Genomic DNA, 19,399 nt, shown 5'->3' with positions numbered 1-19,399 from the left:
ACAGAACCGATTTGCAAGTCTGTAAAAAATCACGAGCTGACTATACTATTATTTTCAACTTTTTGCGTCTTCTGGGCTAGACACCAAGACTTATCACTTCTAAATTTTTGAAGTTTAAATTAAATTTACTTGTACTGTCGACCGGTTCCGAGCCAAATTCTGTTCATTATCCAGAATGAGACCCGATATCGATATCTATTTTTCCACGTTTACGTAAATTTTCAATGAACTGAAAGTCAATTTCAGATATTCTTAGGTATCCTTTTACTTAAAAACCAACCGTGTAAAGTCAACGGACACTAACCACTCGAGCAGAGCCGTGAAAGCAAACAAGACCACATCAACGTTAATATAATCAGATTTTGATTGCTATTGTTGTCGATGGCATCCAGGTAAATCGTCGGTTTCCCTGCCACAAACAATCTGATTGATCTGTGCGAAAAGTCTCAATGAAATCTCGCTTCTACTATGGGACCACCGCCGCAACCCGTAAACAGGCTGTGTAGCAACAATTTTGAAAGCACACGTATAACCACATACACACGATGCATCGAGTCCGGAAGGCAAACGATCAACACACAACCGCCAATTACAGCGTGCTGAGCCGAAAGCTGCCCACACCACGTGAAGCTGACAACGCGCGTTAGCATCGCCCCGTGTCGTCGTTGTCGTAGTCATCGTCCCCGTGTCATCCTCCGCAGATCAAGTCATACGTCAAACGAAATTACCGTTTTTCCGTGGTTGTATAAATACCTACTTCATAGGCCGGCATGTGTACAACCCGAATGACAACCATCTCGACATCAAACATGGCTGAGAGATAGAACATCGCCCCGTGAATGCGAAACAAAAGGGACCCAGCCAATGCCGGTAGTTTCAGCTCTGGCGCAATGATTTGTTGATTTTTATTAAGTGACGTGTGTTTCAAAACATTTTCCGGCCTGACAATCTGTGATACAAATCTTCTGTAGAACTCGCCGATTTTTGCCTGGTTCTCATCACCTTTCGCACCATCGTCGGTAGCTAGCACGAGAGGGCGTGAATACAAAAGCGTGATACTTGATACCCACCGACCGTTTATGAACGGTGGGCGATTCACCTTTGCTCTGCCGGACCAGCAGCCGCGCAACGGGTTGGGGAGTAGGAAATTGCTAATTGGTCAGAGCAAGCATTAAATAATAATGGGTGTAGGAATCACAAAGCATCGGCAGCACGGAAGCAAACAAAAGCACTTACAGCTATTTGGCTCTGTTTGACTAAAAGGTTGGAGGTGTACAACCAAGTGCGCGTTGTATACATATTCGGAACGTTAGACCTGGTCCGCCAGAATATGAGGACCGCGGTTGGAACTGAGGAATTAGAAGAATGTTTGAACTATAACACAAGTTTTTTTTTAAAGGTAAACATGAAGTTTGGGTAGGACGCTGTTGACTGCAAAAATAAATGTTTTCCAATAAAATATTACCCTACCTAAACGATTGCAGTAGTGGATTTCAATTTGTGCTAGTTTTTTTTTTGATAATTTTTTTTAATCATCTCAGTGAAAAATAACTGCCTTACAACTTCTGTAAAACCTCAAAATTAAAGATTATAATTAGTCATGAGACCTTTTTTAACGGATACTTCTAACAGCGCGCGAATGATCCAATCTTAATTACAAATAATTAACACAAAATTTCATAGCCCGAAATACCGTTCGTTTCCTGGTGCTTCCAGCATACTTACAATAAATTGTAATTATGCTGACACTACACGGAATGTGGCGACTGGGGCGCTACCAACTGCGCTATTTACGAGGCACGAGCACGGCCAGGCTGGGCCGGCAGACAACACAACACCCTGCTACTAGTTCAGTGCAACATCGGCAGTGGAATCGTTAGATGGTACCGGTCCAGGGCAGTTCACCTTCGTTAGATTAGTTCCGATCGGGACGGGAGCTTCATTATCGGCACGTTTTCGAAGCTAGGTGGTCCTGCTGTTTGACCTAGTCTTACTCGTTCTATCCTGCCCTGCTGTTTGTCTCCGGTATCTTGAACGTTATTAACCTAGATTGATCGCTTGATCAGGGCGAACCTTGGGCATAATTTATTCTGCTAATGACGATTTACATATTCTCAAGTAGTTTAGGTAGCGGCAATAGTTACAGCGTCACATTCGGTTAAGGGTTTCAAAAGATGGCGAAGAGTGTGGAAAATGACAAATAATTTCAAAAATCATTAATTTAACTAAAAGAACAAATTTCCCGTAAGAAAAAAAATCAAACTTTAAAAATTTTCGACTTCACCCCTTCCGTTACCTGTTCTAATTCTGACAGCCACACCCCTCTGTCGGTTGGGTGCTCTATGGAATTCTACTTCACTACCGCTTGCTTACAGTCGTAGCACTTCAGCTGGAGCACTGGACCTTCCCGCGAGCAAGGTTCGTAGTTAAACGGGGAAGTGTTGATGTCATTTGTACCGGCCACGTCGATTGTTGCCAGCGATAACAAACGGTTGTACGACAACACCTTCGCTGTCCCAAACGTGTATCTGCTCTATAAATACCTTTACTGGTACCAATAAGGGCGACCGGATCGGTACTCCACTCCAGAAGACAAACTTCACTTTTCGCTGGGTTAGGCCCGGTTACTCGCTTTATGGCCGTTGTCGGTCGGCATTCGCAGGTGAGTGTGCATGGGCTTGTCGATAACCTCCTTGCGATAACTGCATGACGGTTACATAACACATTTTCTTGTTCTTTATTACTGAGTTTAAGTACCACTGTGGATCTAAATCAGATTAGTAGGACCAACCGCAAGAGGATTCATCCCACAGAACGACAAGCGCAAATAACATGTGTTTGGTGCTTCCTGATGGACACTCCTTTCGGTTCGTACTTTTCAAAACATGCCTTATCCTGTACTAGTTCAGTACGGTTCTGAACTTGCACACCATACTTTATGAGGGCAATCCCATTGCCACACGAGAACAATGTACCAGAACAACGAGGCTCTAGACTTTAGACAATCAGTGCGAGAGGGTAAACGCTAACTATAACGGTTCGTGGTCTAAGATAGAATCGTTGATGTCGTTGGTTTTATTGGTTGGTAAACGGAGACCATCAAAGGCTCTGTTGGCGAACTTTTATTTCTACGATTATCGTGCAGTTCACAAATTGCCAAGGTATATTAGAATGGCTACACGCTTGATAGTGGTAGCGTTCAATAGTTTCTTTGAAGATTACAATGGTATTGTAATAATGGATGCTATTTTATGAGTACAAATATAAATGAAGCGATTATTGTGTTTGCTAAAGTATCGAGTTACGGTTCAGTACTCACTTATAACTCAATGGGTGTGATTCATTAATTTTACTTTCATCCTGGTTGGGCTTCTGTAAGCGGTCAGAGCCAACCGCAAACATACTTAACGACTAAATATCTATTGGCTATTAAGGCTCTAATGTGAATCCAGTAAAGTATTATCTAAGCTATATAATTTTAAGTTTTACGTCTCTTTCAACCCATCCAATTTTACTCCATTCCATTAGCCATCTAGTTTTACTAAACAACTCCAAGCCACATTAAACAAGGCATTGAACAAACTTGAAAGTTCTTTTTTGTTGACACAACATTTCTCGAACTTTGAATGCGAAATGTAGCAACAGGAACTATGAGATTTTCTTGGCTTACAGTGTCTCCAAACATGAAATAATTCATCGATCTATGGTGCTCATTGGATCTATTTTATATTTATTTTTTGTTTTCCGTATTTTAGCATTTTGCGCTATCGAAAAATTCAAAATTCAATATTTCCTTAAAATTAAATCAATTCAAGTCTAACTTTGATAAACGCTAGATAAAACGTGGGCCGAGTAAAAATTATGAATAGTAAATCTACAAGAAGAGGATTACAAATGTCAGGAACGGCAGAAAAATAACCTAAATTGGTTCTAGAATACTTGTTACGGCCATATCATTGAAAAATACTATCAGAGATCAAAAGTATCAAAAAATCAGAGATCAAAAGTATCAAAAAAAGGTTTGAAATAGCTCGAGGCTGGGGAAAAAACTTTACTTTCAAAATTGAACTCAAAAATGCCAAAAAATTACTGAAGAGGTATTTTGATAAAATTCCTAAATCATTGTCAGAGGTAAAAAATTACGAATAGAGAAAATAATGTTTACCATTTATTTAACATTGTGGACATATTTCAAAGCGTTCCTATAAAACTGAAAAAAAAACATATTTATTTACACCTAAAAGTTATGAGAAAAACTTGCAAATTATATTAAAAATGATCTAAAGTGATCCTAATACCGCTAAAAATGCTGAGAAATAGGTTCTTGAGAGCAGAAACAGAAGGACAGAAAACGACTCCAGAATAATTTTCAAAAAGTTGAAAAATTTAATAGGTTGAAAAAAACTGAAAATGAATGAGTAAAAACAAAGCAAAAAAATGGTTTAAGAAAACGATCAAACCGTCAATGAAAGAATGATTGAACAACGTTCAAGAAAACACAAAACTAAACCACAGTTGTTGGAAAAATCTCTGAAAAACTAGGCCTCTAAATGTCAGAAAGTGCGAGAAAATTTACTCAAATATCATATGAAATACTTATATCGATCTGAAAATGCAAAATAAATATATGAGCTCAAATTAAGCTAGAAAACGTTTAAAAACATAAGCCAAAAACAAACTATGCTGAAATCATCGAGAAAAATATCTATGAAACCATGTTAAATGAGAGAAAAATATTCCAAATCAAGTTGAAAATCGACAATAAACATGTTCCAAAGGCCATAGATTGTGAGTAAAGGCGATATTCAAATTTAACTTTCAAATCAATACACTGTTGTAATACCTTTACAGACAAAAAATAACAAAAAAAAAAAATGATGCTAAACTACGTTTCAAATCATAGTTTTTCAAGTGTTTCAAACTAAATTTTCTAATTTAAGGACTGAATTCAATGATCCATAGTCATACCATTATCAAATAGCTGAAAATAAAACTACCAGAATTCAGAGAACGCTAAAAAATGTTCCAGAAGTGAAAAACAAATCACGTTTATTTATGCTAAAAAGCTTATGTAAACGCTTAAACTCCTTAGAAAAATTTTCGGGACCCTTCAGTTTCCGGTTTTAATTATCTGATTTAGCACATGAAAGCCCCTGGCCAGCTCGAAAGTCCGCCAACAGGCTGCAGAGTAATACTAGCTGACTTTGTCTCCTCTACATTCCCTTACTGGGAAACTCCAAGATTTTACGCACTTTCGACTTGGCTATATTTTTTTTTTGCAGTTTTAGCTCGAGCAAATTTTTCTCTCGCTTTGGTTGATTAGCTGTCGACGCTGGTTTATCCTAGAGCTCGAACTGAAAATGAATGAAAGATTCCCAGTGAATTCCCAAGAAACACACGTTGTTCTAGGATAGTTGACGTTACCTACTCCATGACATCTCTATCACCAGAGAAGCGCAAAAATTGAGGGCTACTAGAACAAGTACCGGCACTTGATGGATAGAATGAAGTGGCAAAATACATCTCGAGTACCAATATGGCAATGCGCAAATCTGTTGCTATGACAACTGTTACTCAGTGCATGCGCATATGCGTTGTTATGCGCAGTGCAACAAGATCAACAATCGTTTTTATCAGTGGCAGTTTTGATTGATTAAAAATTGATGATTAAAAATAATATTCAACATTTCAAAATTAATTGTTTCTTTCACTTGAATATTAAAATTGTTTTCGCATAGTTTCAACATTATTTGGACATAAAATCTAACTAGAAAAAGTTTTTAGGTATATGACAACAAAAATTGGAGTGATATTGGCAACACTGCAAGCGTTTTTTAGTTTTTTAGTTTTAAAATAGTTTATTTGACACGGCACGATACAATTTATGTTTAACTGAGCCAAGTACATTTTTTCAATTCTAAATTAGCAGGGGAAAGAGGGAGGCACATTTTTTATATCTCGCGGCCGACTACGAGCTAGTGGGGATTTAAGGTGAGAGGATGGGAGTTACACTTTTGTTTTTAACTATTCTAAATCATAGAAGGTATTCCTTTGTACGTGGCTAACCAGTGATGTTCTAATTGACCAGTGCCAGTCAATTGCCAGTGTGTGTTCGCCATGACAATGACAGCAGCCGGCAACCGTTGGGAACGGTCGGCGGCAAAAATAGAAAAAAAATCTATTTTTTGCAACAACAACAAGCGACGGTCGACCGCTGTGTTCTGATTGTTCGAAAAAAAACGGAACGGTAGCGATTGACCGCTGTTATCGGTTAGTCTGATACAGGCTTAACCCGCGGTACGAACAGGCGTACAGGCAGACGAATCCTGTCCAAAGAGATGTAGTTCGGCAGTGCGGATCCGGCGAATGTTACACGGAAGGAATCCGAAGGGAGGAATTTCTTCTTCCCTTCTTCGATGGATACTGAATGCAATTGCTTGACATCCAGTATCTTTACATCTTGAATCAGGGGGTTCTTGAAGCAGCCAACCCCGTGACGCCAAATGTCATCGACCGTGAGGCTTCCTTCGGTAACCACACCGTCGATCTCCACCTCCTTGGCAGGGATGTACACGCGGTACTCCCTCGTGAAAAGCTCGTAGCTAGCAATTGCGTTTTCTTGCTTCAAGCTACTCACGACAACTCGCAGTTTGTTCGGTCTAACCTTTGTAATTTCGGTTACGTCCGAAAACTGTTTTGTCAGGTCCTTGCCGATTTGGATTATATTTAGTGCCTTCTTTATGGGTCTGAAGTAAACTACGAACGGACCTTTCGCGGCTTCTGGGTAAGCTTTTACCCGTACTTCTGGCGCCCTTGTTACAGGGCTAGGTAAGGGGGGTGGTACCGGGGAAGGTAGAGGGGAACTGCTGGGGGAGATCACAATCTCTTCCCCATTTGTTTCCACATCCAGAAATAGTTCCATCTGCATATTGTTCATTTTTTGCGGGAGCGTGTTGCTCTACAGCACGCAAACAATTAATATGCGTATATGAGAGGGGGGGGGGGGGGGGATCAAGTAACTGATGTTAAAAGTAAAAACAATTTTTCAAAAAAGTATGTATTGAATAAAAAACAAGAAAATCGTATTGAAAAAAAAAATTATGAAAAAAAAAGGATTATAAATGTGAATACTTCACCAGATTTTTATGTGTTTGTCTACGGGCTTTCCTGGCTGATAGTTGGGTCAATCCAGTAGTCAGTCTCCTTCGGTCAGCTGAAGCAGCATTAGGGGCTAACCAGCGGTTGGTGGTGTGCGGGATGCTGGAAGTTGCCTTTGGCAGCTGTACAGTTTATATAGTACTACCACTGGTACCGAAAGCACAAACCATATGGGTAACGGTTGCACACAATGCACAGTCTTCATAGGGCTACATAGGGAATTCGCCCTGGCTTTTGTTTTCACAGCACCGAAATCGAAAACAGAAATCACACGCGGACCGTCTATACAAAATACACGGTCTTCTGCACCGTTAGGGGGTAACGGGCGCCCGGCGGCGCGGGGAGTTTGCTCCGGCTGCTGGATTACTTTTGTTTTCAGCACCGAAATCGAAAACAGAAACCACACGCGTACCGTCTGCGTACAATGCAGTATTGTTTTAATTTTTCGAACCAGTATATATCGGAGCGATTCTCGTTTGCTTCTTATCGCAACGAAAGCAGAGAAGCCAAATGACTGCAAGCGTTTTGTATATCTTCTTATACCGCAGCGGATTTCGACCTGTCTCGAATAAATATGGAAATCGTTCAAATAATTCAAATATTTGATAAAGTAATTTAACGTTGACTGCGAAATGCTAAGACCTTTGTCCACAAGAAAAGCATTTTACAGGTACGTAGTATTGTTATTAGATGGCGTAATGTCTAACGAAAAGACATAGTTCTTGTTTGTCAAATTCATGTTACTAAAAAACATCTCCAAAACCAGAATAATGAAGTTGTTTTCAATTTGCAGTGGTAATACTGATGAAAAACAACTTCAAACACAATATTATAACTTGTGTGTTACTTGCATTTTTGTGCCTTTGGGTAAACGTGTCTTCGGCCCGGGTGAGCTTTGTTTAGCTAAGGATTTCCGGTGTGTTGTGACTTCCGAGATGTACGAAATCATTTATTCGAAGCTTACTTGCCCGTTGATTCTATTCCAGCACGTTGCGATTCAGAGTAGGTTTCCTTTCTCTTCGTCGCAGAGAAGAAAAGCAGTGATAAGCTCAGTCTTGGCATAACCGTTCAGCCGAAGATCGCCTGCTCGTTGCTTTTATATAAGCGTGTCGCAAATCGAGTTTGGTTGATGCATGCATATATTGTGTGGTCCCCGTGGCTCTGTGGTTAGCGATGTCGGTCGGCTAGCTCTCCCACACCGTTGTGATATCGGGCTCGATTCCCGATCGAGTCGAGAATCTTTTCGTGCTGGAAATTTGCTCGACTCAGCACTGGGTCACGGTGTATCGTTGTACTTATCCTGCACATGCAAAATGTGCCAATAACAATATCGATAACGAATTCTCTCAACTAATCTAGTTGATCGAGACCGCTATTAGCCCCAAGGCTAAGCGTGCGATATTGTTGATGCATATCGAGATTGAACTAATAACTACGCAATGTATACCTACCTATTCAATCGCGTCTTCCGAAGAGTGTTTGCTTTCCCGAGAGTGTTACATAAACGAATGTTTGAACATTTGGATTTTTCGGTGGATGATTTACGTGCGCGCCGCTCGTATATATTCAAGGTGTTTGACATTAAAGATACCTCGTTTGCCTGCGTAATGAGCTAACTTCGCTCGCAATATTGTTCGATTTCGTCACTTACCACCACCTGATACCACCTTTCCTTTCCGTCGCAGTCGTGGAGATGCAGAACTAAACTCGGTCTCCGACAACAACGGCTGTTACAACTCCTTCCTTACAACAACCTTCTTTACTCTAACGTTCGTAAGGACGTGGCCGGCGCCGTTATCGATCCGTACAAAGCGAGAGCTACTGAATTGCTGTACACTGAAGTTGTTCCTTGTACAACTTCACTAAATCAGATCGATCACGGAGGAGGAACTACGAAACGTGCGGTCATCAAACCTAAGCTCAAGCTCTATCCAGTAAATTTTGGTGCCTTGAGCCAGGTCGGAAGTGCGCAAAGTCTTCAGAGACTTAAATAAAGTTTCTCCCTAAGCAAACTTTGGAGCGACTAACCCAGCCATCAGTTACTCTGTGGTTTTTGACGCGCTTTCGAGCTAAGGCACCAAAATTCACAGGAATGTCTGAAAAGCTATAATTTTTCATATTTTTCCCATTGAAACACTGGGGCAAAACCTGCGTTGACTAACTTGAAATTTTTTTTTTTGGCGTGAGATACGACATACTTTAGTAGGGTGGCATCCCGTGGACATTGTGAGGAAAATATGTCTTCTTAAAATGCACATTATGTTACAATACCCCTGAAGAGATTTTAAACGCCAATATCTTGATCGAAAAGTGTATATATAATAATAAGCATATTTTTTCAATAGTAACTTGATGAAACATTGAGTTGGAAACCAATCATTTTGGTTGAGTTTCACAGCATTCAACCATTCACCATTTTGCTTTCAGAGCTGAGAACATGATGGTATAGGGCAGAATTGTACTTGCCTTGCGCCATGCATGAAGTGTGACTTTTACTAAACAGATCTTGAACACTTGATCGATTGATGAAGTTTTCCCTAAACTTCTGATAGAATAATTAGCGCATTTTTTCTATTGCAAACCAGTGAAAACATTAACTAAAAATCAATTGGAAAATCAGCGATTATACAATCATGAGCTCACTTTCTATTCCTGGTGTTTATTTTTAGCTATCTTCTGACTTACTCCGCCTTTATTTAAAATTCTCACAGTTTGTCCCAGTTTCACAATACGCAAAATAAATTTAATTTATGTTGGCTTCCAGCGGAGCCGGACCAATGGAGCTCTCACAAACGCATCAATATAACACGTATCGTGTCGTGTTGCGGCTTGGAAGAAAGACAATCGAAATGTTCTCGTGTCGGATAGAAGCATATACCAAGAGTGCAACTGTTGCGTGTTGCATATTGCCGATGTGCGACTGGGGGAAAATTCTGTCCGCGCTGACGTTAACTGGTGGCATGTGTATGAAGTTTGAAATTTTGCTGTGATGTCAAACTATAGTCGTCTTTTCAAGACGTTACATCCTTTTTGTGTTGTGTCAGCATTGGAAGCAGAACTTACTGAGTTTTTCTGTTTGAAATCGGGTTAGGGTATATAGCTCTGGCTATGCATTCAATTATGGTGAACATCACACGACTCACGCATCTTGATCTCACGGTTTCTAACCACAGTTCCGGGTTGATAAAATTCTTCATTCATTATTAATATTCATTCATCCGCGCTACCATTATTATGTAACTGAAGATTTATGTATAATAATTTACGTAGTTCCACGTCTACCATGTGGTCCTGTCTTGGATACTACCCTCCTACTATTTTTCAAAATCATACGTGAGACATTCATATTCAAAATGCTATTTTGCTACTTCGGTGCGCATTGAAACTGATAAAATTACTCCATTAAACGTGAAATTAATTTTTGTAATAGTTTCTACGACACTCTGTTTTCAAAAACCATGTATTTCATGTAGCAACAACAGTTAGAGTAATTTAGTTTTTCAAGCGAATTAAAGTTTTCTTGAAAAACCAGGAAGATCTCAATGACAGTGACTGTTGTTGGAGCTTTCCATAGCATAGCATAGCATAGCATATTTGATCGCCCGTGTGTTGCCCGCGATTGACCAGAATCAGCTGAAATTGCACAAAGAACCGTCAAAATGGTGCCTAGGAGTAGCAAGCCATTTTCAGTGTACAATTCCTGGTGATTTTTCTTTTCACTGGTCAATAACGTAGCTGGCCACGCCCAATGCAGATCAATAGAGGAAGGGATATCGGGAGTGTTAGTTTAATACTTGTTGCTACTAGAGACCGAGGAATCCTCTGTATCATCCACAAGTATCAAAGGAAGGTATTAGTGTTAGTGGAAAGGAATTGATCTGGATCCATCGAGGTTGATGGTGCGATCTTTTCTACACAAATTCGCGCCCGATATGGATATTTCTCGATCTCTGCGCAACCGGCCAGCCTTCCAATAGATTAATTGCTATTTTGATACGTTCAGATTGTGCCTCTATGAATTTAAAGAATCAGTAAATAGCATTCAGCGTTATTATTTGGAATATAAAATATGTCAAATATTGAGATATGTTTTAAGACGTTCTCTAGAAAACCTTTCTAGATAATAAAAGCTTTCTACTAAAAAATTGGAATTTCTAGGATTCTATTTTTCAGTTTGTTTTATTTTTTTAACTTCCAATTGGAAGATACTTTTCCCATCAACTTGAAAGAAAAAATAAATCGGAATAACTCCGAAGTTAAGGCGTTCAGTTCATACCTCCATACACCGCCCACTGAAGCGTTTGAATTGTTGATTTGTTCGAGATTCCGTGAATCGTTCTCACGAAGAACGACCCAACCGTCTCTAATTTTGCAACATCATTGGTAATCATCCTCTGTGTCGGAGGTGTTAATGCTCATACACAGAATACCCCCTAGAACCCGTTGACCAGTAAGAATTTTTGTGCCCATGCGTCGCAGGTGCCAACTGTGTGAAAACGTTACGCACCTACGGCGAGATTAATTAAACGCACAGCCAAATGATTGATAGTAATTTTCTCCCGCGGCCAATAATTTCCGAACCCGTCGAATCCGGCCCACCCCGGAGGCCTGCTGAGGAACGACGCGCTTAGGGTACCCTTGAAAATTGATCCGAAAATGTGAAAGTCATCTCTGGCTGGGCATCTACAATGCGTGTCTCGATTCGCTGTGACCGTGACACGTGCGCATGGGACAAGGTTGGTTTTCTCGCCAATCCCCGCCAAAACGCCTCCGGTTTGTTTCCCAGTTACATTCAAAAATAATCCCCTGCTTTCACACGCAGTCTAGTCTAATCACACTCATTCAGAAAAAATCTCCGTCTCGCTTTCCGTTTCTTTATCTATTTTTTGACCATGGGCTCAAGCTTCCCAGTCTTATTGGTGAAAAAATGGGTTTTGCTCTCCAATTGCCTAAAATCTGCAGTCGAGTTAATTGTTCTTTTGCCCGTCGGCTTTCTTCGCGGTGCGGCTTATTCATTCATCAAACAGGTTGACGGTGGGCTGTACGGTCTTACTACTTTCTCCCTCTATTTATCGAGGCTCTTGTTGGTGGTTGATATTAGTGGTCATGTAAATTTTCGACAGAAAATTAACAGTGTGAGCAACTGCACAGATTGAATAGTTTGTATCTGGATATTTTTGGCACCCTCATTAGCGCCGGCGAAAGGGTTAATTACTTTCGCTTGTATGACTGCTTGGCTGTTCGCCAGCGGTTGAGAGTTACTGCTACACTGTTGTGTCGAATGAGCTGCTTTGTGAGCCTGAGCAGGTGTCGCTTGGGAAGAGGTGTGTTTAATGAATTGCAAGTTTGAGTGACTTTAATTATCCGGATAATAAGTAGTTCGTGGGGTGTTGCAAATAGTAATCAAAGTTTCTCTTTCTTTTTCAGGTGAATTTTCCGCCTATGATAATAAAGGATTCCAAGGCAGTAAGTAGCAAACGGAAAACCAATCATTCCCGATCGCCTATAATATAAGCGCAGTTCACAGTCAAAATTGAATTTGCCTTACAACTTTCATTTTTCTTCTCAATAGTTAATAATGTGATATATTTAAAGAGCAACAATACACATGGTAGGAATCGACGTTTGAACACCGTCTGAGCAAATCACAACATACATTAATCAAACAACAGAAATGCTCTCACTTATCGGCTTTATAAATTACCTTTTTATCCATTTATGAAAAGACACTAGCTTGGTTCAATGGATTCATAATTTTCCCACAGTTGCCCATGCGCCGGTCCGCGAACGAACCGTTTGAAGTCACAGTCCCAATCGTTACAATGAAATACACTGCGCCTGTTCGTTCGAATTGCCAGCAGAAAAAGGTGTCCGATACTCGAAATCAAGATCACCACCAGTGCCCATTCGCTAAGTACGATAGTAAGGAAAAAACACAACGGATTTGTAGTCAGCACCTTATAACCGACACAGCATTCATTCCAACACAACATATCTCCCAAATAAGGAAGCAAATATATGATCAGATATATTTTTCCCTCTCGCGTAGTCTTCACTTTCGATTGCACCACTGCAGCAGCATAGTTATGTACCTCGTCCTCCTGTCAGTTCCTTCGCTGGTCAACAGCTGCCGGTGGCGCTAGGCTGTAAGCGCCAGTTCGTAACTTTTTCCACCGTGGCTGATGATTTTTGCTGCTTGTTTCGGGGAAGTTTACTTCTACAACATTTTCCCATAACCGTGTCCCTGCTGGTTCCACGAGACTACATGCTTCAGTTATGTTGCTTGCTGATGTACGTACTCCATTGCACACCTTGGAATAAATTTACAGCCTCATGCCGACACATCGCAACAACAGCTGACATAGTTTGACCACTGGCGACGATGTTATGATTATGATGACGATGTCAGCTGCAGGGAAAGGGACGTCTTGAACCGCTACCGAATCGGATTAACAGAGAAAGCTCGAGCTGGGTTTGGTTTGCTGTACAATTGTGTAACCGTTGCGATGCATGAAATGTGTAAAATGTAAACATCTTTAATTGATGCAATGAGAAAATTTTCTGCGCGAGACACTCCAAGAGTAGCTTGTTTCCTTATATTCATTCTAACTAATTACTTTAAAAATTTAAAAGATTTAAAATGGCTGAAAACGAATAAAAAAAAGTGTTAAAGGGCGACTAGTTGCCCTCTAGGCAAGCCAGTAATTACTATATCGTGATCATATAAAATTAATTTAGCGGCACATAAATGAAAGCATAAACATAGACGGTCATCGCAAATGCAACATTACTTACAATTGCAGACCTTTCATTTTCCCTTTCGCGAGATAATTTCCCACCAGAAACCGCCTCCACGGAGGATTCCTCCATTTCTCATCTAGTCACATTCGTACACATGACCTACTGACTTATTCTTCGCCGGCAACAGTGGGCCATGATGGCTGCCGGTGGTCGGCTTACTGGCCAGGCGGCCAGTCACTCACTACAATGCAGAAGATTCGATTACACGGCGGAAAGCAGCGGACCTTGCGGTGTGATCGGCGAACCGTGCGCTAACGACGCACGCTTGGCCATTCCGTCACGTTTCTTCGACATCGTTGGTATCCGATTACGTACGCAGTATATATCAGGTGGTCCCTTGCACACTCGGATGACTGTCTGTCGAATTGCTGTCGAAACGTGTCTTCTTCAGAGTAGCAATTTTACCCCATTTCTTAGACGATAAAAGTGCCGCAGAAGGCTAGGGGGCATTGCTCCGGTATCTCGATTCCAACCGTTCGAATTCCACGTATCATCGAGCAGATTCCGCGGGGGTTTGAATTTAAATATATTAGATGCCTAAACATGGACTTTATGACAGCTCAACTGTATTATGAATTTAAATAAAATAATTTATGACCTTCATCGGAGTCGGAGTGTGTTTAAAAGATTTCAATTCGAAGCTATGTCAAAACAGAAGAAGTAACAGCTAAACAAGCTGCGATCACTATTCAACGATTTTTTTTTTCTGTGTAATAGAATTCTGCAAAAAAAATAGAATTTCATTGTCTTAAATGTAACGGAACTAATATTGTAGCAGGAAACCACAGTGAACTAATTGCTTGCGTCAAAATATCTCACAATGACATCATTGGGAAACATGCCTTCATTTTTGTTTTTTTTTGGGGGGTGGAGTTGTCTAGAATCGAAGAGTCGTGAATTAGACTGCATTGTTCTGACTAGTAGGCAGTGACTTGCTGTTTTCGTCGATTGGGTTTAGGTGTAACGAAACGGAACCATTCACTGAGCTACTCCCAAGGAATGGTTTGGCCGCCCGCACGACATATATGGAACCGGTAAAGGCGGACTGAAGACCCATCGCCATAGATCACACGTATTAGAAAATATATTCTAATGGCGGTTTCCTGCGGTTCTTAAAATCGACAATGAGACTCACGCTATTCAAGAGTTTCGCAAATTTATCTCAGCTTCGTATCTGTATTTTGCATTGAAAAGATGACGATGAAAAGCTTTGTAGAATATCTTTGGCTATGCCAAAATTTTTGGTGCTAGGTCTTATGCAAACTATTCCGAATGGAGTTGGCATGTAATTGTTGTTGATATAATAACAAAAAATCAGATTATAGTTCAGTCGGTTGATTTGCATTCTCTTCTCCGTAGATTACCGGATGTTTGGTCAATCTGAAGATAGACTTCACACGTTGATGCTAATTAGCACTGCATTTTCAAAGATTGATTCACAATGATTCCTTTCTCGTCAAGCCTTTTAACCACGTGCCGAAATTCCACTTTTTATCAACTCATGGCCGACTGGAAATAACAAAAATAACAATGGTCGACCAGCAGTCAACACAGGTTTTGCCCTAGAGCTCTAGAGTCCAACCGAAAAAAAAATTAAGAGATTTCAATGAAGTTTTCCCGTAAGCGGAGAAACGACGAATCCGGCGAGTTATTACTCTGCGGCCTTTTGACACATATTTGATCCAGCCAAGAGCACCATAATTCTCAGGAACGGTATATAAAATCTTTCATTTTCTCAGTTTGAGCTCTAAGGACAAAACCAGTTGTAAGCAGTGTAATCAAAACCAATCTTAGCGTTTTCGAATAATAATTAATTTGGTATTTTGAGACATGGACAGAACTTGACAAATGTTAACGTCAAGAAATCAGCTGTTGATTTTTTTATTCTACAGCTGCTAAATACTGATTTATTTTTCATGAAGATAAAAACAATATCGCACGCTTAGCCTGGGGGGTGATAGCGGTCTCGATCAACTAGATTAGATTATTTGAGAAAATTCGTTATCGGTATTGTTTTTGGCACATTTTGCATGTTTAGGATAAGTACAACGATACACCGTGCCCCAGTGCTGAGTCTAGAAAATTTGCAGATATCACACCCGTGTGGGACATCTAGCAGACCGACATCGCTAACCACAGAGCCACGGGGACCACACTCATAAATTATTATCATCATTATTAACAAAAAAAAAACGAAAAGTCCGAAATCGACTTTCCGACGAAGTTTTTTCATGACATCGGAGCAAGAGTGGTGTACGACCTTCACGTCGACCTACGAATGCATCTCTTGATTCTACCAATTAACTATTTGCAGTTCGTTGTTCCCCTGTAATTTTTGGGGATCAAATAACTGAAACATCCAAAGAAATCTTCGATTGGACGACACAGTTTTGTTGGCTTGCGTACTTTGGGTACAAATGGGGACGAGTAGTTGTTCTGGAACGTTTGCTTCTATGGCATGATTGCTTAATTTATTCATTCACGCCTGCGCCACACTCCATTTTCCAATCACCGCCTGCCAATCGTAGAAGGTTAAGTTCAAAAACACCGAATACTCGTCGATCAGCTTCCCTCAGCGTCCAAGTAATCTGCAAGTTAAACTCCCAGAACTTATCGACGATCTGTCTAGGGGTGAAAATTTGATCCGTCGAGGAACGCTCCTGTCGAGAACCAGATTAACCCATCCACCCAGATCCTCAGTATGATTAGTGAATCGCATAGTACAGCCGCTCGTTCCACGCTTTAAGAAGTTCGGCCGAGATACTTCTCTTCCCAGCGGCCTTGCCGTTTTCAGCACACTAATCGCCTTTTCAAGCACCTCTTGAGTTGACGGCTTCACAGCTTGTTCGCTTATAATCCACATCCTGTTCCTGTTTTGCTCCTTCGTCCTGGCTGTAACCGTCGCTTTATCCGTAAGCAGGTTGCCGACCTAGTCATTACACATCACTGGCACTGGGAACTTTCTGCTTCTGACCCGTACGTCATTTCTAGCAAAGTTGTCCTTTGTCCTGGTTGACACCTGCTCCTCGTGTTCATGCTTTGTCATATGCTATACCTGTCCCCTTGCAATGACCACTATTGTTGAGTGATCAGGTACTACTCCCAGTCAGGTAAAATATAGTTTATGAAGCCGGTCAACTTCCCGCGATTCAAAGACCAAATCTCTTTGAGCTGTAAACAGCCACTGCCAAGACACCTTGATCTGCGTTTTAATGATGCACCACAACTGCACAGCAGATGTTCCGATGTCTCGCTTTCCATATTGCAAAGGCGACAGATATCATCCTGAACCCGTCCAATGTTCTTTAAATGATATCTACTCGGACAGTACCCCGTCACTAGGCCAACGTATGTACAAAGAGCTCTTTTGCTGAGTTCTAAGAGCTTTTTTTAATGATTTACGTTTGGTGTTATAAATCTTTTAGCTTGGGAACACTTTTTGACATACAACAAAATTACAAAAATCTCTGTTTGAAACACTGTTGGTTAGTGTCCCATTGCCACTAAAATATTAATTCCAGGGCCGAAGATTCCTGCATCAGTTTTTCAATATGTTTTTGGGCCATCTGTGAAAAATATCGCTGAGCCGGGACGGACATCAGGGACTCCGATTTCCCAGTCAGTCATAGTTGTCATGAGGCTCCATCTAGTCTTCATTCATACTCATCACTGGCCCTCTTTTGAAAAAGTTTATTATACTCAGGTGACCCACAAGATCACCTGGCAAGATAGTTTTCGATCTTTTAGTCTCAGAGCACTCTTCTCCGTTTCAAGTTGCCCGTATTCTACGAAGATTTACATCCAGAGCTTTTGATGCGCATTGCTCCTGTTACCGTAATACCTACGTGCAAGTCGTGGAACTTTAACTAGCTCTCTTTTAGCAGTAGCCCCTTCGTTTTTTAGCCATCACATTAACGAAGCATAGGTCAGTTTTGGACGTATAATATAACTGTAACGTACACGGTGACAAATAAGTCCGGTCACATTTTTTTTGGGTCGCCTGTAGGCTACACGTTGCATTTCTCTGGTGCCATCTATATGTCAAATGAAAGGGTTAACTTTGCTACCCAAAGTGGCAGAGTTTCGTTTCTGTGCAGTTTGTTTACATTGAGTTGTGAGCCATGGCAGAGTTAAGAGCAGCTGTTATCGCTGAATATGTGAAAGGGTACAAACCCGGACACATATATAAACACCTAAAACCGCTCGGAATCAACCGGAAATTCGTGTACCGGACCATAAATCGGTACCTAGAGACCGGAGGCACCGAGGACAAGGCACGATCTGGACGACCAAGGTCTGTGAGAACTCCAAGGCTGAAAAAGATTATACGAGACCGGATTCGAAACCTTAAATGAACCGAAAATCAATCCGCCTGCTTCTGCGCAAGGATTTAAAATTTACACCGTACAAAAAACAGGTGGTTCATGGGGTTACCAATGCTACAAAGGACAAGAGGTACCAACACTCGCGGGAGTTGCTCGGTTGGCGCGCAGATGACGAGATTATTGTTTCGGACGAGAAGCTGTTCGTTTTGGAGCAAACAGTCAATCGCCAAATCGAGTTTGGAGTGTGAGCCTCCAGCAAGCTCCTACGGACAAGCGGAACGTTTCCCGGCTCCAAAATAAGACGTCAGTGATGGTTTGGGGAGTCATTTTCAAGAGAGGTAAGCTGCCTCTTATTTTTATCTGGACCTGGACCTTCGAATAGAAATGTTCTGCCTCAAGCTGAACTATTGTTTGAAGAGATTACTACTGCTTCCAGCAAGATGGCGCTCCATCCCACACGCAAAGGTTGTTCAGGCGTGGTGTGAGGAAAACTTGACCGATTTCATTTCGAAGAATGAATGGCCTCCGTCGTCTCCGGACCTGAATCCTCTGGATTATTTCGTGGGGGGATACATGATGTCAAAACTGAACGACTATAAAATAACAAATTTGGAGCAATTCAAGCGAGTTACCACGAAAATCTGGGACGAGATGCCAATAGAGCACGTGCGCGCCGCTTGCGACGACTTTCCGAGACGCCTGAAGCTGGTGCGATCAGAGAAAGGTGGTGTAATTCCGAGATATCGTCTGTGAAGTATCTTTATGAGTTACTGAATAAAGCTATGAAAGCCAGATTCTGATTTTCTTCCTATCGTCTGTGAAGTATCTTTATGAGTTACTGAATAAAGCTATGAAAGCCAGATTCTGATTTTCTTCCTATTCTTTGAAATATTGAGATTTTTCCTGTGTGACCGGACTTTTTTGTCACCCTGTAGAATATAACTGTGAATATCCACATCATTATTTTCGGTCTCAAGCCTTTCAACGGTCTTGGAACACAAGCATAATGCACTGACTGCCTTGTTTATTGCATAGGCAAGATGTGCACTCCAGTTCAGCTTGGCATCGAGAATAACTCCTATAAAATTTGTTCACTCATTGAACTTCACCATTCC

General features: G+C 41.0%; 1 protein-coding gene across 4 annotated transcripts in view; it reads left to right on the top strand.

Moving 5' to 3' along the window:
* The window catches only part of LOC129721785 (calpain-11-like), a 123,034-nt gene that overhangs the window by 78,339 nt on the left and 25,296 nt on the right, over positions 1-19,399 (top strand). For all 4 annotated transcript variants that reach the window (XM_055674728.1, XM_055674729.1, XM_055674727.1 and 1 more), the window contains one exon: positions 12,586-12,624. In XM_055674728.1, coding sequence (XP_055530703.1) covers positions 12,586-12,624 — 39 coding nt within the window. The remainder of the gene's footprint in view (positions 1-12,585; positions 12,625-19,399) is intronic.

The sequence above is a fragment of the Wyeomyia smithii genome, chromosome 2, assembly GCF_029784165.1.
Source record: "Wyeomyia smithii strain HCP4-BCI-WySm-NY-G18 chromosome 2, ASM2978416v1, whole genome shotgun sequence".
Lineage (NCBI taxonomy): Eukaryota > Metazoa > Arthropoda > Insecta > Diptera > Culicidae > Wyeomyia > Wyeomyia smithii.
This window is presented reverse-complemented; position numbering and strand designations above follow the sequence as displayed.